The sequence below is a fragment of the Balaenoptera acutorostrata genome, chromosome 16, assembly GCF_949987535.1.
Source record: "Balaenoptera acutorostrata chromosome 16, mBalAcu1.1, whole genome shotgun sequence".
In the NCBI taxonomy this organism is placed as follows: Eukaryota; Metazoa; Chordata; class Mammalia; order Artiodactyla; family Balaenopteridae; genus Balaenoptera; species Balaenoptera acutorostrata.
In genome coordinates, this window is record NC_080079.1 from 63,213,640 (window position 1) to 63,239,241 (window position 25,602).

Here is a 25,602-nt window from a genome sequence, read left to right on the forward strand (position 1 = left end):
AGAAAAGATAAATGGGGGACTTCCCTCATGGTCCAGTGGTTAAGAATCCACCTTCCAATGCAGGGGACGCGGGTTCAATCCCTGGTCGGGGAACTAAGACCCACATGCCGTAGGGCAACTAAGCCCGTGTGCCGCAACTACTGAGCCCACATGTCACAAGTAGAGAGAAGCCTGCACACTGCAACGAGGAGCCCACGTGCTGCAACTAAGACCCGATGCAGCCAAAAATAAAATAAATAAATAAATATTAAAAAAAAAAGTTAAATGGGGAGAGAGGCCTGGATCCCCCCTCCCATCAGACCTCTGAGGGGTCCTCGTTGAACTCTGGGGCTCCATGGAACCTAGTTTGAAAACTGATGCTGCTAAAGGAATCATACCCTTCTCTGGGGGGAGTTAGTGCCCACATTGTTTTAAGATAATGAGCTTCTGAGCTTCCTTGGTGGCGCAGTGGTTAAGAATCTGCCTGCCAATGCAGGGGACACGGGTTTGAGCCCTGGTCCAGGAAGATCCCACATGCCGCGGAGCAACTAAGCCCGTGCGCCACAACTACTGAGCCTGTGCTCTAGAGCCCGCGAGCCACAACTACTGAAGCCCGCATGCCTAGAGCCCGTGCTCCGCAACAAGAGAAGCCACTGCAACGAGAAGCCCGCGCACCGCAACAAAGACCCAACTCAGCCATAAATAAATAAATAAATAAATGTATAAAATAATGAGCTTCTTAAGGGAAGACGAAATGATGTTTCTAATAAATTCTAATTCGAGTCTAGTACAGAGAATGCCATACATCCTGAGAATCAGGACTCAGAAAGTGCAAAGTGATTGATCCTATTCGCTGACAAGTTTGTGAGCACCTCTCTGGGAAGTATTGTGCCCTTGGGCCTGAATATCTGGGGCACAGAATATGTGGTGAACAATAGTTAGAACACCTAGCTATGTACAGGCACATTTCTAACTCCTCACAGATACAAATTCACTTATAACCCCATTACTTATAACCCATTACCATCCCCCTCTTACTGATTAGGAAAGTAAGGCCCAGAGAGGTTAAGTAACTTGCCCAAGGTCACACAGTTACTAAGCAGTATGGTGGGCATTCTGGCTTTAGAATATGTACTCTTCACTATTACGTAATTTGCCTTTTGGGATGGATGAGTGCATCCCTGTGCTTATGTATCTGTGTGTATGTGTGTGTATGTATACACTTTGGCCCATGATGATGTGTGCTAATCTGTATGTGGGTGTGCAGCCTCTTTCCAAACAAGACTGCAAGCCGTGGGGCTTACCCCTCAAATTCTCTCTTGGAAGCCTGACAGCAACAGGCCAAAGGGGCTCCTGCGTGGAGGCGTGACCCAGAGCCTCAGGGTGGTGCCTGTTCCCCAGATCCCAGGGGTTTCAGTTTGCTGACCCAGCTTGGCATAGGCACATCAATGGGAAGGCCCCCCGGCCCCTCCCTGGGACTGAGTGGAACCCTCAGCTGCCAATCCCACCAGGGAAATACCCCCATCCTAGCACCCTGGTTCTCCCCTTCTCACTGGGTGCTGGGTTTTAGAGTGGGTCAACTGAATAAAATGAAGTTATTAAGTTATCACGAGTTTACTTCATACTCCACAGAGAAACTTAAAACAGTGAACTCACACCACCAGAACCCTAAACTGATAGGGCCTAAGCTGATAGGACTCCGGTCAAAAGCAAAGACCCCTGACATTCTGGTTAGTCCGGGAAGCCCTACACCGTAAACGGGGTTTTTAGGGTTTCTTCACATGGGAGCCCACCTTGGAGAAAATTAGCTTTGGTCCATCCACTCTAAACTGATGTTTAAGATGTAAAGCTTCGGGCTTCCCTGGTGGCGCAGTGGTTGAGAATCTGCCTGCTAATGCAGGGGACACGGGTTCGAGCCCTGGTCTGGGAAGATCCCACATGCCACGGAGCAGCTGGGCCCGTGAGCCACAACTACTGAGCCTGCGCGTCTGGAGCCTGTGCCCCGCAACGGGGGGGGGCCGCGATAGTGAGAGGCCCGCGCACCGCGATGAAGAGCGGTCCCTGCACCGCGATGAAGAGTGGCCCCCACTTGCCGTAACTAGAGAAAGCCCTCGCACGAACTGAAGACCCAACACAGCCAAAAATAAAGAAATAAATAAATAAAGTAGCTATAAAATTAAAAAAAAAAAAAAAAAAAAAAAAAAAAGATGTAAAGCTTCCTCAGATGCCACAAAATTGGAAAAAGCCCCACCATTCTCCATCAACAAAGTCAAACTCACCTCGAGCAGGGCCGAGGCAGGGAGACTTCCTCAGATGCAGCAGGGCTGTGCTGCAGCCCCTGACTGTCTCTTCTCCCACAGGCTCCTCTTGTCCCCAGCCACCAGTATGCCAGCTTCCCAGTGTCCCGAAGCACAAGGACAGCCGGCGGTGGGTGTGTTCCCTGACTTTTGAGGCTCCCTGAGTCAAGGAGGAGGGGCTGGTTGGGGAGGAGGCAGGAAGGAGGGAGCTGGTAAGGCAGCCGGTGAGCCAGGTGTAAGCACAGAGGCCAAAACAGAGTTTCCCAGGCTAGCTGTTTACTTGCGGCTTTCAGGAGAGGCTGAGCTGGGAATTGGCTTATTTATTTTACACGCTTTTCCTCCAAATCCTTTTCAGAGAGCCCTCTGGAATCCCAGTGATAAATTTCCCAGAGCCTAAAAAAACCCACGGTCCCTTAGCACACAGCCATCTCTGTGGGGCAGGGGGGTAAGGGGAGGCATGGGGGGAGGGTAGAGGCATAGAGAGGGAGTGATGGGCCGCTAGAGACCTGAAGTTACCGGTGGTCAGGGGCTCCCATGGCCTGCATGCCCCTCCTTCCAAGTTTGCAGAGGGGGGGATGTGCAGGAGAACCAGCCCGATTTAGGTTGATGAAGACGAAAGCTGAGACTTTCAAGCACAGAACAAACTGTCCAGCCTGCCAGAGGCCACCCCACACCCAGACGTGGAATCTCCATGCTCAGGGCAGGACAAGCAGTGTTCTTCCACCTGTTTAAGCGAAGGGGACAAGTATTTCTGTTTAAGGAATGAAAAGGAGAGCTGTTTTCCTTTCCTCCTGCGTGACTTCATGAAGGGCAGAGGCCTCTCTGAGTGTTCCTCACTGCAGAGTCCCTTGGCTCCCTGCTTTACCACTTCCCAGCAGAGGCTCTCACAGCCCCTCCCTGGTCTTCATCCATCATCTGACAACGTTCCTAAGTACTTCCGTGTGTCACGCACTAGGACAGAGCCAGGGGTACAAAGATTAATAGCCCCCGCCCCTCGGATGGGGCAGCTTCTCCCCACACCCAGTCTCCCAACTTCCATCCTGGACAGCGAGTCCACACCACAGTGAAGCGGGGAGAGGGCTCCCATATCTTTGCGGCTCAGCACTGTGAACGCTCTGGCACTCACCCAGGTGGGCTCGCTGTGGAAGGTGGGCAGGGGCCAGCTGGGCAGTGCTTATCTTCTGCTCCTTGTTTAAGGTTGCCAGCTTTCCCCATGCCACGAACACCTGTATCAGAGGATCTGGGGGTAGAGATGCGGGTGGGCAGAGCTGTGAGGATTCGGCCCCAACAGGGGTAACCCCCTCTCAGCCTTGGGGCTGGGGAGATAGAATACCAACCAGGCAGAAAACACAGCTGCCCCCAAGTGCCTGCAGGGAGTCCTGAAGGCAGCATGGCTTGCCCTTCCTCCTTAGCTTTGTGACCTTGGGCAGCCACTGCACCTCTCTGAGCCTCATTTCCTCACCAGCAAATCGGGAATGATAACCACTGTCCCTCTGTGGGGCCTGTGTGAGAAAGCATAAGCTGGGGGCCAGGTGAGACACGTGGTTATCACAGCCCCTGGTTGCCCCGGCTCTCCCCATCCATCTCTCCTGAGGACCAGACACCACCACGGAGTCTAGCCCTCCTGGGCATGTGGTGGGTGGTGGGAAGGACAGCCGTGACATGCCCCTTCATATTCAGGTGAGGGCTGATTTCCCCGTGTAAATAGATGTCTCCCCTGGCAAGGGCCGAAAAGGGAAAGGAATATAGTAATCCATTTGAGGATGTTTACCTGGCAATTCCTTCCAAACCCAAACTTGTGACTTGTATGGTCACGAGTGGTAGCTTTGTACCCATTTCTCACGTGAGCAGTGAATCTGCTCTCACTGGAATTACTCCAACATCTCCCTGCAGTCACTCCCAAACCCCCATCGTTTCCTGACTCCAAATCCACACGGAAGGCTCTAGCAGCCTGGTGCCACCCAGCCTTTGATTTCCATGACCCATGGTGTAACCCAGGATAGGCAGAGTGTGTGTAAAGAGAGGACTGTAGTCAGGGGCCCCAGGACCCAGTAAGTGCATCAGTGTTGCTTCCTTGTTGCTATGGAGAACCAGTTAGGGGCCTTAGAGACAGCTGGGCATGGTGGAAACAGCATGGGTTCCAGAGTCAGACTGTCCAGTTTCAAATCCTGGCTTTGTCCCTCACCAGCTGTGTGACCGCCAAAAAGTTACTTAACTTTTCTGAACCTCAGTTTCCTAATCTGTAAAATGGTGACAAAACGCTAACTTCATAGGGATGTAAGGTCTTGATGAGATAACATAGAGCTCTTGATTCACAGAAGACATAAATAAGGTGGAAAGGTGATATTGGGAAGGGATTGGCTGCAGTGTTCCACCTGAAATTGGGGGTGGCCAAGCCCAGATCACTCTCTTGCTCATCTGGGGCCACAATCCTGTGTGCTGCCTACATACTTTGCTAATTTCAGCATTCAGATCACTTAGAAGCTTCACGTGCACACCAAACCTAGTCACAAAGGGCCGGGGGTGGGGTGGGGGAATGACACATTTCTTTGTGATTACATGGCCAAGTTGCACCACATCCTGGCACGTTCCCAATTCCATGCAGGTAGGGAATCGTTCTCAGGATTGCTTGCAATCCCAGTTCCAGGAACACGAGATGTTTCCACTCCTCTGGGAAGCTCATGCCAGCTGGTGCAGAGGAACCCACCCAATAGTCAGTACAGGGACTGTGATTGCCCCTCTACATGCTGCCACCACAGAGCCAAGCCACTGCTGGAGGACACAGCTCCTAGACCCTTCATGAGACCCATCTCCTTCCAGGCCAGTAGGAGCCAGGAAGAACACTCCACGACACTCCCAGCTTAGCCAGATGCAAAAATAGAGACTTTCTTACTGCCCCTCTTAGGGAAGCAGAGGCCAATGTTGAGACTCAAGTCCCCAGTGCCAGCCCACAGGGCACAATAGAACCTGCTGCTTGGGCTAAACAGATCAGGCAGGGCTCCCTGGAGCCACTCAGGGCCCCCTCCTCTGCAGATAGACCAATTCCAACCTAGCCGAGGCCACCTGGCTTGGCTCATAGAGTGTCCTTAACATATATGAATTATTGGTGTCATTATTCATCAAACAACTATTTATCAAGTGCCAACAATGCTAGGCACTGTACTAGATCCAGGACAACCTTTGAAACATCCTGGAGCCCCGGACACCAAGGGCATCCGAAAACAGACACAACTTCAGGTGCAATGAAAATAAATATGGCTTCAGGACTGCCCTGCTTTCTCCATGACCTTGGAGTGTTAAACATCCCCTACCACGTTTTACATATACACACCCAGGGCTGGAATCTCCTCAGCCCACCCCCCCTGGAAGTCCCTCTGAGGAAGTACATCCGCTAGGGGGAAGGGTCTGTGCTTCCCTCGCAGGCCCTGTCACTGCCACCACCCAGCTGTCCAGGGCAGCACCGCCTGCCAGCCTTTTCTACTCTGCTCACAGACCCTAACACGCCGGGTCTGAGTTTATGAGTCACTCCCTCCTTTCTCCCGGCCTCGCCTCCGGAAGGGCTGCGCACACCCAGACACATCACCCAGACACCGAGTTTCCACGCCAACCTCGCTCCTGATGAACCCGGAGAGCCGACTGAAATGTCTGATTTCCCCTCCCCACTACTCAGCCTCGAGGTCCCGGCCACGACTTTTCAAAGACAAGGCAGCCCCTCTCCTGCCCGTCTCGCTTTGGGGTCACCTCTCTTTGGGGCTGCAGGGGCAGCAGACAAAGACAGTGGATTTATTTGAGGCTGGAGGACATGCTTGGTCTAAAGATCCGAACGCCCGCACTTCCGGAATTGTACGGTTCGGTCTGAAGCGTGTGCGTGTGTCTGTGGCTCGATGGGCGATGAGTTGTGCGTATGTAGCAGTTGTGAATCTGGGTGCAGTGGGTCTGGAGGTGTAGGTGCCTGTGTGGAGCTTTCCCCGCGCCGAGAACTCCCTCTCCCACCTTCGGTTTCGCCCCCTCTTCCTCCAAAGTTTGGCGCGCGCGCCCGATCGGGGATGGTGGGGTGCGCACCGCTGGGCCATCTCCCGGGCCCAGAGGCGGTTCCGGGATGCCGGTGCCCTACTTACCCCGCCACCGAGCCTCCTCCAGCGGGGGCGGATCCGACTTTCCGAGGCAGGGGTCCGGCGCGGGCAGCATCCGCCCGCAACTTTGCCCTCCTCTCAGCAGGACCAGGCAGAAGCGGCTCCGGCCGGGGACGGCGGCGGGGAGGGAAGGAGGCTCGGCCCCGCCGGTTCGCACGGTGGGCGGGAAGCGGCGCCAGGAGGGCGCCGTCCTGCGCAGCGAGCAAGCGGTCCTGCCTGGCGCCTTCCCCGTTCGGCCCGAGTCCGCGAGCGGCCGGCAGTGGCGGCGGATTCCTGAACTGCGTCCAAGGCGCCCGGGGAGCCCTCCTCCTCCTCCTTTTCTCCCTCACCCCACCCAGCTCCCACCCCTGCGCCCCTGGCAACTTGGGAACCTTTGGCGAAGTTGGCGCAGCTCGGGCTGCGCGACGGGCCTCCGGGTGGAAGCAGGGAAGGAGAGGGAGGAGCTGAGGAGGAGCGGCCGCCGTCGCCCCAGCCCCCGGGGAGCTGCGCTCTCCAGGACCCCTCTGTGGGCCTTTGTTCCCAGCGCTGCGCCTCCGCCCGCCTCTCCCCTGGGATTCTCTTAAAGCCGCTGGGATCCCTACCCGCTTTCAGAGACGCTGGGAAGAGCTCCCCTCCTGGCTTGGGAGGGGCGGGGGAGGGTTGGAAGGGAGGTGGCCTGGAGATCCTCGTGGCTTCACTCTGCCAGAGCCCCTCAAGTCCTTCCGGCCTCCCATTCTATTGAAACGGAGTCTTTCTAAAACCTGAGTTCCCTTACGAGTTTATGATTAATGTGTCTATCCAAAACTTTATTCCCTTTCTTGTCCCCTCTGACTTCAATCCTGTGCTAACTGAACACTAGTCAACCAGAGTCAGTTGACTAAAATTGCTGCTGTTGAGAACATTGTTAATGTGCTAAGGCTGCTGTTGTGAGTAACACTGTTAATGTACTAAAGTTGCTGTTACAGATATCATTAATGTATAAACTCAGGTTGTTTCTCCAGGGCAAGATAAGTTAACAGACCCCCTGAGGCCTGGACCACCTGGCCAGAGAATCCTAAACCAGAGACATCCTGAGTCCCGGAACCTGAATGTCACAGAAAGCACAATATAAGAACTATAGTCAATATCTTGTAATAACCTATAATGGAAAAGAATCTGAAAAAGAATATATATGTATATATACATATATATACACATATATATGTATAACTGAATCACTTTGCTGTATACCTGAAACTAACACAGTATTATAAATTAACTATACTTCAATTTAAAGAAAGGTTAAAAAATGTCACGGAAATGTCCCAAGATGATTAATCCCAGCCTCTTTGTTCTTCCCCTTTATAAAACCCCCTCACTGAAAGACCAAATGGAGCCGATCTGAGGCGTGTCTCCCACTCCCTTGCTGGGTGCCTTGCAAATAAACCCTGTACTTTCCTTCACCACAACCTGGTGTAGTATGTTGGCTATGCTGCTTGTTGGGCAAGCAGACCCGAGTTCGGTTCGGTAACAATTTTGGCCACCATGAAGGGACCATCAACTGGAACTGTTTTTGTAAAAGGGAAGGAAAATGACATGAAATTCTTTGTGTATAGGCTTTTATGCTATTGTATCAAAGTTAGCCTTTTGGAACTGGTTTGGCTTTGAGCCTTTTGGAATTGGTTTGTCTTTTATCTTTGTGTGTGTGTGTGTGTGTGTGTGTGTGTGTGTGTATGTATTTGTGCTAAAGAAGGTACACTATTTTAATTGGTGGACATTAAACATTAAACGAAAGTTCAGTTCCTAAAAATAGCCCTTTAGGATGCATCCTACAAAATTGGACCACCTTTTGTTCTGGTACCATGACTAAAGCCGAAAAGATGATTTTTTTAAAAAAATTAATTAATTAATTAATTTATGGCTGTGCTGGGTCTTCGTTTCTGTGCGAGGGCTTTCTCTAGTTGTGGCAGGCGGGGGCCACTCTTCATCGCGGTGCGCGGGCCTCTCACTATTGCGGCCTCTCTTGTTGAGAAGCACAGACTCCAGACGTGCAGGCTCAGTAATTGTAGCTCACGGGCCCAGTTGCTCTGCGGCATGTGGGATCTTCCCAGACCAGGGCTCGAACCCGTGTCCCCTGCATTGGCAGGCAGATTCTCAACCACTGCGCCACCAGGGAAGCCCTAATTTTTTTTTTTTTTGGTAACACTGTGTGAACACAGTATTCTTTAGACTCTGGAGAAAAATGCCCAAGATTAGGCTCATTTGATAATCCATAACTAGTTTTGCCAGCTTGATAAAACATCTTTTCAGAATTCTGACCCTAAGAGAGCAAGTTCTAGGAGGAACTTGCTTTTCTCTCCCTGTGCCTTGAGATGTAAATGTTCTACGAGGGCTCTCAGGAACTCCTGTCTTATCTAGACATCTCCAATTCCTGAGACTGATAGGAAAAATTGGGGGTGGAGGGAAGAGGCCTTTTTAAACTTAACTTATTCCAACTGTTAGTTATAAACTAGTGAGTTTTATATTGTAATACCTGATTCATGACTAAGTTAAAATGAAGCTATGAGATCTCTAGTTGTGTCTGTCTATATGTCTGTGTGTACATTATACATATATGTCTCAACTTCCAGACCTTATTAACAAAATTAATTTCTTGGGACTTCCCTGGTGGCTCAGTGGTTAAGAATCCTCCTGCCAATGCAGGGGACATGGGTTCGAGCCCTTGTCCCGGAAGATCCCACATGCTGCAGAGCATCTAAGACCATGTGCCACAACTACTGAGCCTGTGCTCTAGAGCCCACAAGCCACAACTACTGAAGCCCGCGTGACTAGAGCCTGTGCTCTGCAACAAGAGAAGCCACCACGATGAGAAGCCCGAACGAAGAGTAGCCCCCACCACTGCAACTAGAGAAAGCCCGCATGCAGCAACGAAGACCCAACGCAGTCAAAAATAAATAAATAAATTTTTAAAAATTATTAAAAGAAAAAGAAATATACAAGAAACTAAACCAAAGAAATTTCAGGTTTATGTGAACTGGGAAGTATTCAGTATTAAATTAACTTTGGGCATTAAAGTTCATTTTTGCTGATTTAATTAATCAGACATGTCCTTGGAGCCATCAACATTAAGTATGATATTTTTATTGTACCTAGGTTTACTGGAGGTTAAATAAGATCTTATTATATCTATTGCAGAATTTGTCAGCAAGAAAAATAACTTGGTATGATGAATTTTTTAAAGTAAATTAAATGTAGATGAGATAAGTTTTTTTTTAAAGAACTCTTTAGGAATAATTATGTTTTATGACTGTCTACTTAAAAGTAGTTTCTTCAGGTATTTGGTAGCTTGAAACTTTAGAGTTTTGCTAAATTAAGTTAAATGATGGAAGTTTATTGAATATTTTACAAGTTTGCTAATCTACAGAGTGCTAATGTAAAAGACAGTTCATAGTTGCTTATTTCTTAGTTTTCACTAGAAATTAAGGTTTTCAAGAGTTGAGAATTCTAATTAATATATTTAATTAAAACTAAAATTTAATAAGAAAACACCTTTGTATGCAAGGAAAAGAAGGTATAAGAAACGGAAATGCATTTTGTTAAGAGAAAGAAAGTAATTTGGTCCTAAAACTGGTTATTTCTAAATGGGAAAGAAAATATGGGACAAATTAATATGGGTATAGAAAGTCGTGGAAGCTTTGCAAGAGGGAAAAGAAGAGTCTTTAGAAAGGAATTCTATGTGTAGTCAGGACTAACGAAGATTAGAAGGAGTTTAATTGAGTAAATGAATTCTAATATTAAAGGTAAGATGGTGCAAAACCTGGGTTTGTTTTCTCTCTCTATGAAGAGAACAAAGTTTTTTTGGACTGTTGAGCTGCTTTTGATAACAGATTGTAAGTTTCTTTCCAAGCTTTTAAGTAATTTAAAATGTCTGTATTTGCTTTTGAAATCTTTTATTGTCACTTTGGTTAAATGAATAAGTATTGTTTCACGGTGACCTATGGTCCTATCTGACCAAGTGTGATACCTCCCGCACCTGGTGCAGTGCACCGCTGGGCAGAGCCACTTCTGGGGTACAAGGCTAGCGTGGGAAAGGGCTTGGAATTGGAACACAAACAAAAAAGCAAAACCCTCAACATCTGCACTTGGCATCTGTCATTCTCAACATGTGTAGATGAGAAATCCAAAGAGGATTGAGAGGGACCCACGAGCAGGTCCTCACAGGTGCAAGAAGTCAGAGGGCCCTGCTCATTACCTGGGTCCAGACCATCCAAAGCTTCAACCAGCTGCCAGATGGAGGGGACCTGGGCAAGGTACTCAAGGCTGTGAGATGAGACCTTGGTATCTCTTATAGCAGAAAAACCCGACTGGGTGCTTCCCTTCTGTTATTAACAGCGACCTGCAATAGGGGACCAGGGGGTTTGGTGAGAATTGAGACCCCAGCTCACTTCCTGGGTAAGCTCCTGGAACCCCTCCCTCTGCAGCTCCAGCCACGCTGGTTGCTCTCGCCTCACATCACAGGGGCCCGGCCTCTGCCCCGGAGTCAGTCTGCAGGCTCTCCAACTTGTTTTTAGAGTCGGTATCTTGACACATGGGTTTCTCCAGACCCTATCCCCTCTTCTTAGAAGGGAGGGCCTCCATTTCAACCTCACAAATCTGCCAAGAAGCTACCTTTAACTGCACCTGCTGGTCTTATAAGGGAGGCCTTCCTGCGGGACATAGGGAGTCTGGAATTTTATTGCCAGAACTTTGTGATGCCCCTCAAGGGATACAAAGGTGGAAACTTAGACCGTGTCACCACCAGACTGTAGAGAATGAGACTCTGTGCTACTGGTGTTGGTCAGGGGTGGGGAGGGTGCACCTGAGTAGTCACTGAGGAATTCCTGTGTTCACCCAATGCTTGTTGAACACATATTGGATATGGGGGCCCATAGAGGTAAACAAGCCTAGTCTCACCTTCTGATTAGAGAAGACAGACCTATGTCTGAACAAGCACTAGTGAATCAGTGTGCTGTGTGAGGTGAGGCTAGGGCTGGGGATGGGGATAGGTGTCCCCAGAGCAAGACCACAGGCTTGCACAACTCCAGGGGCACCAGGCATGGGGAATGTGATGTGACTGTTGGCCCCTGGGACTGTGCAGTGCGGCAGCCTTATTCCTGGAGCTGAAGACCCCAGGCCTGGGCTTAAGAGATGAGCTGAAGTTCTGCAGATAGGAAAGAAGGTAGCAGTGAGCCATGGCTTTCTAAGTGAAGGGACCAGCAACTGAAAGAAACATAAGTGTAAAAGGATATTCACTCCTCAAGCATGCCAGCCACTACTTGGGCCTTCAGTGAGGGTATCTTGGTGGCAAATGAGAGGTAGAGAGTAAGGGTCTGATCCAGGACATTGAGAATTTTCATCCTAAAATAGTTTCCAGGCTCTAATTCTTCCCACAGTTGCTCTGCCAAGAGAACTGGTCTCAGGTTTGTTTTTTTTTTTTAAACAGTGTTTGAAAAATTGAAAGAACTTTCCAGGCCAGAGGCAGAATTGCAGGATGGTTAAGAATGTGGGAGGCTGAGCACCATTTTAACCAAGTGATCCAAGTGATGAAATAAAAATTCACACTTTAAAGGCAAGACAAGAAAAATTTAAACAGAAAACTTTCTCTGTCCTTTGGCCTCCTCTCTCCCCTCTAGCACCTTTGTGCATCTCCATTATGTGTTAACTAGACCTCCCCAATGGCAGAAATACCTGCTCAATCAGAAAGATAAATTTTTCTCCTTCTGACACCAGCCATGTAACTCCTTAGAAGACACCATTCCTTTCTCAATCTTGTAAAGGGTCACGATGACCCACCACTCTCTTTGTCTGTGCAGACATCTTTGGTGAACTTTATATACAAAGCCAATATAACATTTCCCTTAAAGATATTGATTGGTGCAGAACAGACTGGTCAGACAACCTGGGGAGATACTGGGCTGCACCTAATGGAAGTTCTTAGCTTGAATACTTACTTATGACCTTATTAATGTTACTAGCTGTATTACTTATATTCTGCCTATTTTACAAGATTATTGTTCTCTCATTACCACATATGTGACAGCCTCTGATAAAAATAATGATGATGGGGGCTTCCCTGGTGGCGCAGTGGTTAAGAATCTGCCTGCCAATTCAGGGGACATGGGTTCGAGCCCTGGTCTGGGAAGATCCCACATGCCACGGAGCAACTAAGCCCGTGCGCCACAACTACTGAGCCTGCGCTCTAGAGCCCGCGAGCCACAACTACTGAAGCCTGTGTGCCACAACTACTGAAGCCCACGCGCCTAGAGCCTGTGCTCCGCAACAAGAGAAGCCACCGCAATGAGAAGCCCGCGCATCGCAACGAAGAGTAGCCCCCGCTCTCAGCAACTAGAGAAAACCCGCGTGCAGCAGCGAAGACCCAATGCAGCCAAAAATTAAATAAATGAATAAATAAATAAATTTATTTTAAAAAATAATAATGACTAGGCAACTTGAAACAGTTGAGCAAATATATAATCCTATAAGATCAATGATTGTAATAGTGTAACTCTAGATATGGGAAGAAACAACAAGAGGGTACCATTTTCTGGACCATAACAGACTAGTAAGACAGGGGATCTAGAGGCTTTTGGCTACTGTTAACAGGGCCTAGTCCAATAATAGCATGTTGAGTGGCCTATCAACAAAATCTTCTCCTGACCTAAGAATGAGCATTCCTAAGGCCGTGGGACAAATTGGTCACGAAATGCTTCCCAAACCTTGGTCGAAATTAAGGGTGAAAGGAAGGGGATTGTAATATAAAGAATGTTGCCCACCATCCAGTTCTATGAGAATCAAGTTGTTAGCCCCTGCAGTCGCTGACTTACAGTACACCTTGAAATGGGTTCAGGGATCAGGATGAGGCACTTTGTGCTCTAGGAAAACTGACAGAACTGGCCCTCAGATAATTGGATATTTTCAGGAAAAATTTTATGAACTCAGCTTCTTGCATTTTCCCAGACTTAGAAAAGCACTAAAGCCATTAACTAAGATATCTGTTCATCTGAATAATAGTAACCTTCTACTGAGATGTGTGCTTGGTTGCACGTACCCCTTCACCAAACTCACTTATAGACTAGCCTCCCCGCTTACCTCTTTGGAAGAGTTCTCAGAGCTGTCTGAAAGACTGTCTCCCAGATTATAATGCCCAGGTTGGCTCAATTAATATTTTCCATTTCTTTCTTAGATTGACTATTGAATAATTTTTTTATCGACATTGACACAAGCTGAGGTCACAAATAATGGGACACACTGACATCATGTGCCTCCTGATGTGATGTGCTGGGATGGACACAATGTATGAATTATTCCTGCCAAAAAAAGAAAAAAATCACCTCAGTCTAATCATGAGGAAACATCAAACAAACCCAAACTGAGGGACATTTACAAAACTGTTAGCCTGTAATATTTAAAATGTCAAATGACACGAAAGACAAAGGAAAAGGCTAAGAAACCATTCCAGGTTAGAAGAGATTAAAGAGGCATGAGCACTGTGGCAGGCAGGCTTCTAAGATGGTCCCTAATTACACCCCCTCTTTTATGTCATCACCTCTCCTTGAGTGTGCCTGGATCTGGTGACTTGCTGCTGCTTTTTTTTTTTTTTATTGAAGTATAGTTGATTTACAATATTGTATTAGTTTCAGGTATACAGCAAAGTGATTCAGTTATTTTTTTTCAGATTCTTTTCCATTATAGGTTATTACAAGATACTGAATATAGTTCCCTGTGCTATATAGTAAATCCTTGTTGTTTATTTATTTTATATATAGTGGTATATATCTGTTAATTCCATGCTCCTAACTTATCCCTCCCCCATGCCTTTCCCCTTTTGTGACCATAAGTTTGTTTTCTGTTTCTGTGAGTCTGTTTCTGTTTTGTCAATAAATTCACTTGTGTTATTTTTTAGATTCCACATATAAGTGATATCATATAACATTTGTCTTTTTCCGTCTGACTTACTTCACTTAGTATGATAATCTCTAGGTCCAACCATGTTACTGCAAATGGCAATATTTAATGCTTTTTTATGGCTGAGTAATATTACATTGTATAAATATACCATATCTTCTTTATCCATTCATCTGTTGATGGACACTTAGGTTGCTTCCATGTTGGTGACTTGCTTCTAATAATAGAGTACAGCAAAGGTGATGGAATGTCACTTCTGAGAACCCAAAAGACTGTGTTTAGATTACAAAAGACTGTGACTTCTGTCTTGCTAGCATTCCCTCTCTGGTTCTTCTCAGCTTGCTTGGTCTGATGAAGCAAATTGCCAGGTTGTGATCTACCCTATGGAGATGCCCGTGTTTCAAGGAACTGAGGCCCTTGGGCCAACACCCTGACGTGACTGAATCCTGCCAGCAATTCCTGAATGAGCCTGGAAGCAGATCCTGCCCCAGTTGAATCTTGAGAGCACTGCAGCCCTGGCTGACACCTTGATTGCAGCCTTGAGCCAAGTAGCCCAGAGAGGCAACATCCAGATTCTTGACCCACAGAAACTGTGACATGATAAAGGTTGCTGCTTTAAGCCACTAAGTTTTTGGGTGACTTGTTATGCAACTACTTACAAGTAATACAACCACTGAATGTAATGTGTAATCCTGAACTGGATTCTGGAACCGAAAAAAGAAATCACTATGAAAGACATTATTTTGATAATTGACCCAATATGACTAGGGACAGAATGAATAATAATATTGTGTCCATATTAAATTTCTTGAGTTTGATAACTGTACTGTTCTGTAAGATGATATTTGGTTCATTAGAGATACACACAGAAATATTTAGGGTCATGATTTCTGCCCCTTCCTCTCAAATGGTTCATTGGTGCAAATAATAATAAAAATATATATTATACATATTATATATAACATATTATAGAGAAAGAGTTTCGTTTATTTATGAACTTATCTGTTGTGTAACAAACCACCTCAAAACTTAATGACTTAAAACAACAAAAATGTGTTATTTCTCACAATCTTGTGGGTTGACTGGATTCGTCTGGAAGGCTCCTCTGCTCTACATGGCATCAACCGAGGTCACTCACTCTGTGGTGTTCAGCTGGCAGTTGAGGTGGCCTGGGCTGGAAAGTCCAAGAGGCTTCACTCCCATGTGTGGCACGTTAGTGCTTCTCAGCATGGCCTCTCTCTGCCCATGTGGCTAGCTTGGGCTTCCTCACAGCATGGTGGTTTCAGAGTAGTCGGGCCTCTTACACAGTGGCTACCTTCCACGAAGAGAGAGGAAGTGTAAGCTGCCTGACCTAAGGCAGCCCAGCTGCATGCTGCCAAGGAATTGTTGAGCCATTCTTAGGATCTGGGGCAAATCCCCTTCTCTGGGCCAGGAAGAGCTAGTTGGCAGTGACTCAGGGAAAAATCCTGGGGGCAAAGGAAGAGGGGAAGGGGAAGAATATAAAGAGGCTTCCCCAGCTGGAGTTAAAGGGCCCGAGGCCCAAGACCCTAGAGTGAGCTCTTCCCTCTCCCCACTCAGCTTCCTGGGCCCCCATCATTTTAACCTAAGAGCTCACTTAAAGATGTCAGGGAGTGAAGAGGCAGGAAGAAAAATGGCACTTATTGGGCACAAAGTGCCAGGAGCTTTACCTACATTATTTCATTGACACCTGACAGCAACCCTACAAAGAAACCATTATTATCCCCTTTGCAAAGAAGAGGTAGCAGAGGTCTCAGAAGGTGCGGTGACTTGAACTGACTCATACTGCAAAGGTATTGGATCAAAGGATGTATTTGTTTCTTTTTTATTTTATTTTATAATTTTTTAAATCTTTTTTTTTAATTTAATTTTTAAATTTTTGGCTGCGTTGGGTCTTTGTTGCTGCGCGTGGGCTTTCTCTAGTTGCGGTGAGCGGGGGCTACTCTTCATTACGGTGAGTGGGCTTCTCATTGCGGTGGCTTCTCTTGTTGCGGAGCACAGGCTCTAGGTGCGCGGGCTTTAGTAGTTGTGGCATGCGGGCTCAGTAGTTGTGGCTCATGGGCTCTAGAGCGCAGGCTCAATAGTTGTGGCACATGGGCTTAGTTGCTCCGTGGCATGTGGGATCTTCCTGGACCAGAGCTTGAACCCGTGTCCCCTGCATTGGCAGGCAGATTCTCAGCCACTGCGCCACCAGGGAAGTCCCTGGATTTGCTTCTTTATTCAACAAACATTTTTTGGCCCAGGATTGTGCTGGGCTTGGGAACACTAGGATGAATGTTGTCTTTGTCAGCTATTGCTGCAGTAAGTCTGCAAAACAAACATCCTGCAAATCTCAGTGGCTCCCAATGACAAGTATTTATTTTCCTCATTCTTAGGTAGGTCGGGGGTCAGCAGGGATTTCTGTTTCAGGCCACAGGTTGGCTGGGCTTAGGTCCAGCCTTTGGGTTGGGTTCAGGTCTACTCTTCACGTCCCTACATTCTACATGGACCAGTGGCTATCCTGGAGCATGTTCTTCTTGAGAGAGATCACAGGAATACAAGAGACAAACCAAACCACCCAAGTACATTTAAAGCCTCTGCAACATCACTGGTCAGAACAAATCCCATGCCCAACCTAAAGGTATGAAGGTGGAGAGGTCTATTTTACCCACCATGAAGCCACGGTGATGGCATAGATAGAGAATTCTGTGATGAGGGGAGTGAATTGAGAGCAGGGATCCAGTCTGCTGCAGGTGACAAGACACAGGCCTTGCCCTCAGGGGGCTCACCGTCTAGTGGTGGAGGTGCTCATAAAGACACAATTGAGGGAAGTGCAGTGAGGAGGCATCTGTGGGTGGCATGGGACTGTGCGTGCGTGTGCATGTGTGTGGTATGTACGTGCGTGTGCATGAATGCACACAGCTTGGGAGCATGGAGGTGGTGGGTCCCTGCGGCCAGCTAGACAGCTAAGAAGATTTTCTAGAGAAGAAGACACCCAAGGTAAATGCTAAAGGATAAAATAAATAGGGGCTCTTGACTGAACTGGAGAGAAGCGGCAGGGAAGCGAGGAAGGGCTTTACGGGCAGTCACAACTGTGGGTGCGAAGGCAAGGGGACCAGGAGCAGGACGGTGTATGCCAGGAACTTGAGAAGCTGCTTGCTGTCCTTGGAGCATACTGGGGAGGGCAGCACGTGTCAGGAGTTGATGAGAGGCAGACGTAGGCAGGACCCCAGCCACGGAAGGCCTTTGTCAAGTGCTGGATGGCATCTTCCCCTCACCTCCAGAGCACTCCCCACCCTCCTCCACTCCGCTCCCTCTCCTGGGTCACTGGCCTGTACGGACTACAGCCAAAGCCTCTCTCATTCTGGGAAGATGGCAGAACGTAGTTCTAGCCTCTCCCCAAGTTCCCCCTGTTATGGACTGAACACTGTCTGCCCAAAATCCGTATGTTGAAGCTCTAACCCCCAAAGTGCCTGTATTTGGAGATAGGGCCTTAAAGTATATAATTAAAGTTCATTGAGTTCATAAGGGTTCTAATCTGACAGGATGGGTGTCTTTAGAAGAGGAAGAGACACCAGAGATCTCACTTCCTCTCTTCATGTGCTCACAGAGGAAAGGCCAGGTGAGGACACAGTGAGAAGGTGGCTGTCTATAAGCCAGGAAGCAAGGTCTCACCAGAAACCAACACTGACAGCACCTTGATCTTGGACTTAGCCTCCAAAACTGTGAGAAAATAAATTTCTGTTGTTTGAGCCACCCGGCCTGTGCTATTTTGTTATGACAGACCTAACAGACTAATATGCCCCTGCCACCCAAAAAAAAAAACCTAACTAGAATAAAAAAAACAGAAGAGCCACAGACAATTTCTACAACAAAACTAGGTGACAAATTAAACCCACAAGCTCAAAATACCAATTGAGTGGGGACAAACCATAGTTACTAGACTCATGTGATACTGGTTTCTGTGTAGCAGAAAGCAGAAGGAAGACACCTGGCCTTCTGATGGTCCTGAGAACAGTTAAATTCCCAAATCACCAGCTTCTACTCAAAAGCATGGCAGGCCAATTCAACAGCAGCTAAAACTAGAAAATACTTCTGCAGTGTCCAATTTGTATATAAGTGCCAGGGAACCACTGTACAGTGAGGTCTGATGGTGCTACAGCCATCTGGGTCCCATAAACTCACTTTTGCTTCCCCTATACACTCCTGAAACTAATAGACTAGAGCTCTTTTTAATGACAAAGTCCCACACTGGGACTTGGAGAGTAGAATCCAAACTAATCAGGACAGGCACATGAGGGACAAAGAAAGAAAAGCTCCAGACAAACGTGGGGTTGGAGGATGGAGGATCAAGGGATCTCAAGAAGTACAAAGTCATGTGTGTGTGTACATACATATGTATTATATATACACACAAGCATATGTATACATTACTGAGGCAGATTTTATTTTCTGAAGATGGCTGCAAAAATTATCTCCTCATCTCACATGCCCTTCTTTTTTCTTTTATTTATTTATTTTTTTTTATTTTATTTTTTTTTAAGTACCAAGGATCTTTATTCTCAGGTCTGATACTGAATCTGTGGCTGCAGATAATGTCACTATTTTGAGAATAAAAGGTCCCATTATCTTCATTCTTTGCAAGTCTTCAGCCACAAAGTTATACCTTATTCCCATAGCAAGATAAGTGAATCAGGCTGGAAGGGGATTCAGGAGGTACACTGACAATAAAAGCAAAGGGGAACACACACTTTTACAAGCATATTGTCCCAGTTACCTTGAAGGTTAAATTTCAGATTAATTTACAAAAGTAGTGACAGAACCATGATTTCAGTGAAAATCAACACAAGTTATACCTTAAAAAAAAAAAATCAATTCAGAAATACTAAGTCAGGCAAGCATGCAAAATTCAGAATATTAAAAAAATGCAAGGGCTAGTTGCCCAAACAGATATATCCCTCAGAAAAAGGGATTTGAAAATGCTAAACAGAACCAAAGGAATTAGAAGCTGAATCAGCAGACCAATTCCCTCATTTTATAAATGCGGGCAGACATTAACTGGCGAAGCTTACTCAGCTAGATTAAGGGTGTACACAGATCTAATTCCTGGTGCTATTTGCAACTACACATATCTAAAATACAAGGACATAAATATCCAGAACACATTAGGCCCACTGATTTAATCAACAGTGGGAGTGAAGTTATTATAGCACAGCAGCACATTAGACATATTAAGAGATTAAATGGAAAGAATCTCTTAAAGATTTTAATGCTCAGTTTTAATACACAATCAAGTTTCCATCCAATCATCTGATGTACAGCGAACTGCACTAGCTTAAAAGAAAAAAGTGCATTCTTCAGTTTTCTTCTATACTTTTTTTTGGCCTATCTTTCAAAACTGAGCATTGGGTATTTTTAATGTAAGTAATGTGATATTATATATGTACATTCTAATTGCACATTTTAGGAATAAACAAAATCCATATTTCGGTAACTGAGTGTATTTATAAAATGAAAACCTATCAAAATACACTTTTCACTGAGAAAAATAAATAAAACAGACAAATGGATCTACACAAAGTAAAAATTAACTTTGGTAGATTTCAGTGTAGGACAGTCCATAACAAGCTTATTTGCCCTTACGCCCCCAGAGCTGATCATCTTCCAAGTTAAGATTTTAAAAATATTTTTTAATTGAGATTATTATGTTGACATTTATTTCTCATTCCACATCATCTTCAGCCAAGCTCTGAGCACTTACAATTCTCTGACTAATTGTTGGGAGCTTAGTCAGAAGCATCTGGAACACCGGTGGCGGAAGAGTCTGCTGCAACACTTGTAGTAGCTGCTGTGGCTGTCCACACACAGCAATTGCGTTTGTCAGATGGTCCACACCCTTCTCATATTCACCTTGAGCTAGTAACTCTTCACCAAGCTGTATTTCTTCGAGGAAGAATTTCTGAACGGCTTCAGCATCTTTAAGGTCAGGTAACTTGGAAAGTCCAGCTCTCTCCTTGGCAAGCTTCTGTTTCTTTCTTCGTTCCCGCAGCCTGTTCTTGAAGTTGGGGTCACTCCGTCTCTTGCGGTCAAAGTAAATGCAGTACCCGATGAAAAGGGCCCCGCACACGCCGGCGGCGATGGCGCTGTTCCGGCCCACCATCTTCTCTCCAACGAGGAGTGGGGTCGGCGGCGGCGGGGCCCGCAAAGCAGCCGTTGCCTCAGAACCCTCGGAGCGGACTGCGCCGCTCAGTCCCGAAGCCCGCCGCGAGGGACGCGCCTCTTTTTTCTTTTAAATTAATTAATTTATTTTTGGTTGCATTGGGTCTTCGTTGCTGTGTGCGGGCTTTCTCTAGTTGCAGCCAGCGGGGGCTACTCTTCGTTGCGGTGCACACAGGCTTCTCATTGCTGTGGCTTCTCTTGTTGCAGAGCATGGGCTCTAGGCACGCAGGCTTCAGTAGTTGCGGCACGCGGGCTCAGTAGTTGTGTCGCGGGCTCTAGAGCGCGGGCTCCAGTAGTTGTGGTGCATGGGCTTAGTTGCTCCATGGCATGTGAGATCTTCTGGACCAGGGCTTGAACCCGTTGGCAGGCGGATTCTTAACCACTGCGCCACCGGGAAAACCCCCTTCTTTTTAAAAAATATTTATTTATTTATTTGGTTGTGCTGGGTCTTAGTTGTGGCAGGTGGGCTCCTTAGTTGTGGCTCATGGGCTCCTTAGTTGCGGCACACAGACTCCTTAGTTGTGGCATGCAAACTATTGGTTGTGGCATGCATGTGGGATCTAGTTCCCTGATCAGGGATCGAACCCAGGTCCCCTGCATTGGGAGTGTGGAGTCTTAACCACTGCGCCACCAGGGAAGTCCCCCACATGCCCTTCTTACAATGTGGCCTTGACTTTTGTCCCTTTAATTGTGGGACCTATGTACCTGGCTGGAACTTTGTGACTGGCTTGACACATAGAGTACCGTGGAAGTAGAGGCCATGTGGCTTTCAAGACTGTCCAAATGCCATGTATGTCCACCTTCTTTCCTAAAATGTTCACGCTTGGAAATCAACCACCATGCTGTGAGGAAGCTCAACAAGCCACATGAAGAGATCACAGGTAGGTATTCTAGCAGACAGCCGGCATCCAGCACCAGACATATGAGTGAATGAGCTGTCAGATGGCCCCAGCACTTTCAAGTCATCTCCACTCAGTCTTCCAGCTGTGACACCAGGCATCACGATGCAGAGACATGCCATCCTGACAATATTCTTTCTGAATGTCTGGCCCACAGAAACTGTGAACACAATAAAATGGTTGTTGTTTTATACACCAAATTTGGGGTGATTTGTTATGCAGCAATAGTAATTAGAACAATCACTTTGTAAACTCAACCGAATGAGGAGCTCAAGACCCATGAAGTTAGAAAACTATCCTTACTCACCTGATGTCTCCTAAAAATACTGAAAAATTCACTTTACTTTAAAAAGGAGCATCAGAAAAGCATCAAGGTTGAATCCTGTGTAAAATTATGAGAAGAAGGAGAATGAGTTGCAAAATAACATTCCTACAAATAATAAAAGCATGCCAGGAAAACATGTCCACAAAGGAGATGAAAACATTTCAAAAAAAATTAGAGAAAAATTTTAAATGATAGAAATTATGAAACTATATAAATCAAAATTGGATGAGCTCAGAAGTCAGGTGATTAGGGAAAAAAGAAGAAAGTTTTGAAAAGAATGATGATAAAGTCAGAAAATAAATAACTATATAGAACAAGAAACCATTTCAGAAATGAAGATGAAACGAAAAGGAACAGAAGAGAGAATAACCATAACAGAGAATAGTTTCAAAGAAAACTAAGATAGAAAGGAGGGCTTTTTAAAAGCGAGATAAAGAGATAAAAAGATTTGAGAGTGACAGAACAGAGAAAATACAGAAAAGGAAGAGTGAACATACATGTAATAGGAATCCATGAAGAACCCTGAAGAAAAGCAAAACAGTGGAACAAAAAAAGTACTAAAAACTATAATTCAAGGAAATGTTCCTTACAGAGAGCATGGCCTGAAATTTCATCTGGAAGAAGCATCTGTATACCTGGGTGAGTCAACCCTGAGACTTATGTCTAGAAAAACTATTGGGCTTTAAAGGAAAAAAAAAAATAGAATAAAAGCAAAAAGACAAATCACTAATTTTTTTTTTTGGAATTTTTGAATTTTATTTTATTTATTTTTTTATACAGCAGGTTCTTATTAGTTATCCATTTCATACATATTAATGTATACATGTCAATCCCAATCCCCCAATTCATCACACCACCACCACCCCCCTCGCCACTTTCCTCCCTTGGTGTCCATACATTTGTTCTCTACATCTGCAAATCACTTATAAACGAAAGAAAAACAAATTGTCATCTGACTTTTCAACAGCAATGATTTATGTCACAAGACAATATACTGACATATTTCAGGAAATGTGAACAAAAGATTTTATACCGAGTGAAACTGACCTTCAAGTATAAAAGCCAAACGGTTACGAACATGGAAGAACCCAAGAAATATTGTTCCCTTGAGCCCTTTCTGGGTAATCCAGGCTTCAAAAAACCAAAAAGACTGGTGAATCCTTTACATTAAATCTTGTGAAATGTCCCAGCTAATAATCAAGTAAGGAATCATAGAATTGAATATCACCATTTTACATCCCTAATGAGTTAAAGGGTCCAGGCACTGATCATCTGTGGCTGCTAATATCACAAAAAGAGAGATCAAACATTGTGCATCCCCTGATGGAAGAATAAAATATCACCTATTAAATAGAATTTTCCAGAAAAAGAAGCAGAAGAGGAGGAGGAGGAAGAGGAGTAGAAATGAACTTGGATCCAATCAAGCCTATAATCTAACTACAATTCAAGGAAATACAAGGGACAAAGGAACGTTGTTAAAATGATACCCTCAAGACTGACACAATCCAGATTGTGGAAAGTTCTGCAGATGAAAGACACAAGTTTTCCAATAACAACCAAGTGAAAATTGCAAAGAGAAAAATAAGAGGTGGATAGGAAACATAAATTAAAAGAAATTAAAGAAAAAAAAGCAACCTAAAGGCATCTGAATCAAAGACAATGTATGGACTTCATTTGGATCCTGATTCAAACATACAAACTGTCTTCCTAAAAGTTTTATAAAATAATTGGTGAAATGTAAACTCTGATGGCGTAGTTGATGGTTTAAGGAATTATTGTTAAATTGTATAGATGTGATGATAGTATTGTGGTACTATTTTTGTAAAGAAGAGTTCTTATAGAGTTACATAGTGAAATACCAATAGTAACAGATGACATGATAGGTGTGATACGTGGGATTTCCTTCCAAATAATCTGAAGAGGAGGAAGCAGTGGGGGGCGGAGTACAGATGGAACATGATTGGCCATGTATTGATAATTGTTGAAGATGGTTCATTATACTAGTCATTCTATTTTGTACATCTTTGAAAATTTCTTCAATAAAAAGTTCAACGAAAGTCTCCCTATTTCTGCCAGTACTTGATATCAGCCAGATGAAGAGGGGAACGGGACACACAGAGACCCTTCCGGCAGAGAGACCAAGTGAGGGAAGAGCTGAAGGGAAGGGAAACCTGCTGGGAGCCCAGGTGGGGTGGGCGTGTTCAGGGAGGACCCTGGAGGGTATCCCTACACTACAGAGTTTGCACATTCTTTTTTTTTTTTTAATTGAAGTATAGTTGATTTATAATATTGTGTTAGATTCTGGTGTACAGCCAAGTGATTCAGATATATATATATTCTTTTTCATAGTCTTCCCATTATAGTTCATTACAAGGTATTGAATATAGTTCCCTGTGCTATACACTAAATCCTTATTGCTTGTCTATTTTATTTATAGTATGTGTATCTGTTAATCCCATACTCCTCATTTATCCCTCCCACCAACCCCCGCTTTCCCCTTTGGTAACCATAAGTTTGTTTTCTATGTCTGTGAGTCTGTTTCTGTTCTGTAAATAAGTTCATTTGTATCATATTTTAGATTCCACATATAAGTGATATCATATGGTATTTGATTTTCTCTGTCTGATTTACTTCATACTTAGTATGCTAATCTCTAGTTGCTTCCATGTTGCTGCAAATAGCACTATTGCATTCTTGTTGATGGCTAAGTAGTATTCCATTGTATATATGTACCACATCTTCTTTATCCATTCCTCTGTCGATGGACATTTAGGTTGTTTCCGTGTCTTGGCTATGGGGAATAGCGCTGCTGTGAACATTGGGGTGCATGTATCTTTTTGAATTAGAGTTTGGAGCTTGTGCCTTCTTTAAGGAGTAATGGGGAGAAATGGCAGGGTTTCAAGCAGAAGAGTGGCACAACCAGATTTGTTCCTTAGGATGGTCACTGTGGATGCAGAGTAAAGGAGGGTTTGGCAGCGGGACGCCTGGAGTTAGAACCCACTCAGCGTCCAGGCAAGGAGCTGGTGGTGGCCTGGACAGGCGGTGTCAGTGGGGATGGAGGTGGTGGGCCTCGTCAAGATTTGTTTAGGAGATGGAGTGAGAGGGCCTCCTGACTGATCGGATGTGGGGGAAGAGGGAGAAGGATGAGCCCACTGATGCCAGACCCTGATCTAAGCCCTTGACATTAATGAGCATATTTCATCTTTGCACAAGCCCTTCGTATGGCTGTTAGCATAACTGACGCTGTCTTGGGCCTGTTCGGTTTCTCCTGTCCTTCCACTGACGCTACCCCGGACTGTACTGTGCAGTAAATCACTTCAAGGGCTTTGTAGTTCATAGATGTTGTTTAATAATCATTTGGACCAGGTGACCTCTATGCTCTGTTAGTCCCCAAACAATGATGAAGACCTTTACTGCCTATTCCCTGCACCCACGAGAGTAGTTACCCATTCATAAATCTTGACTTAGGAATACACGTCCTGTTTCCAAGCATGTACCCCCATACCTTAGGTTAACTATAAAATTGAATGGCCCCTCGGCAGTGCAGAGTGCAGCCTCGAATGCTTCCAGGTCATTGTCTGGCTGATCGCACCCTGAGAGTAAGTTATCTTGTAATAAAATGGATCCATTGATTAGATGGAGCTGCCTGCCTCATTTTTCCATCCCAAGATGCCTTCCTTCTCAGTTCGGTGGGCCATTTTTCTTCCCTCCATCCTCCAACACCCTTAGAGGGAGACAACTGTTGTCTAGGCTGGATTCCTAGAAAGCAAAGCCTGAGGCTAAGAGCTGATGCCTACTGCTTTGTTAGGAAGAGTGACCCCAGGGAGCAGGTAGGAGGGAGGGACAGGAGT

General features: G+C 45.7%; 2 protein-coding genes across 2 annotated transcripts in view; both read right to left on the reverse strand.

The window, feature by feature from the left end:
- CHST3 (carbohydrate sulfotransferase 3) overlaps positions 1-6,532 on the reverse strand; it is a 41,572-nt gene extending 35,040 nt beyond the window's left edge. The window contains exon 1 of the mRNA XM_007167714.2: positions 6,395-6,532. The gene's annotated coding sequence lies outside the window, so the exon portion shown is untranslated. The remainder of the gene's footprint in view (positions 1-6,394) is intronic.
- Positions 6,533-19,565: 13,033 nt separating this feature from the next.
- LOC130704998 (mitochondrial import receptor subunit TOM20 homolog) lies at positions 19,566-20,578 on the reverse strand. Its single transcript, XM_057530327.1, has one exon. It carries the CDS (start codon positions 20,466-20,468, stop codon positions 20,031-20,033), a length of 438 nt encoding a protein of 145 aa, XP_057386310.1. The 5' UTR covers positions 20,469-20,578; the 3' UTR covers positions 19,566-20,030.
- Positions 20,579-25,602: the final 5,024 nt, after the last annotated feature.

Bases quoted from the DNA above. Each gene is read 5' to 3' on its own strand.
- LOC130704998 (XM_057530327.1), bottom strand. From the start codon at position 20,468: ATGGTGGGCCGGAACAGCGCCATCGCCGCCGGCGTGTGCGGGGCCCTT.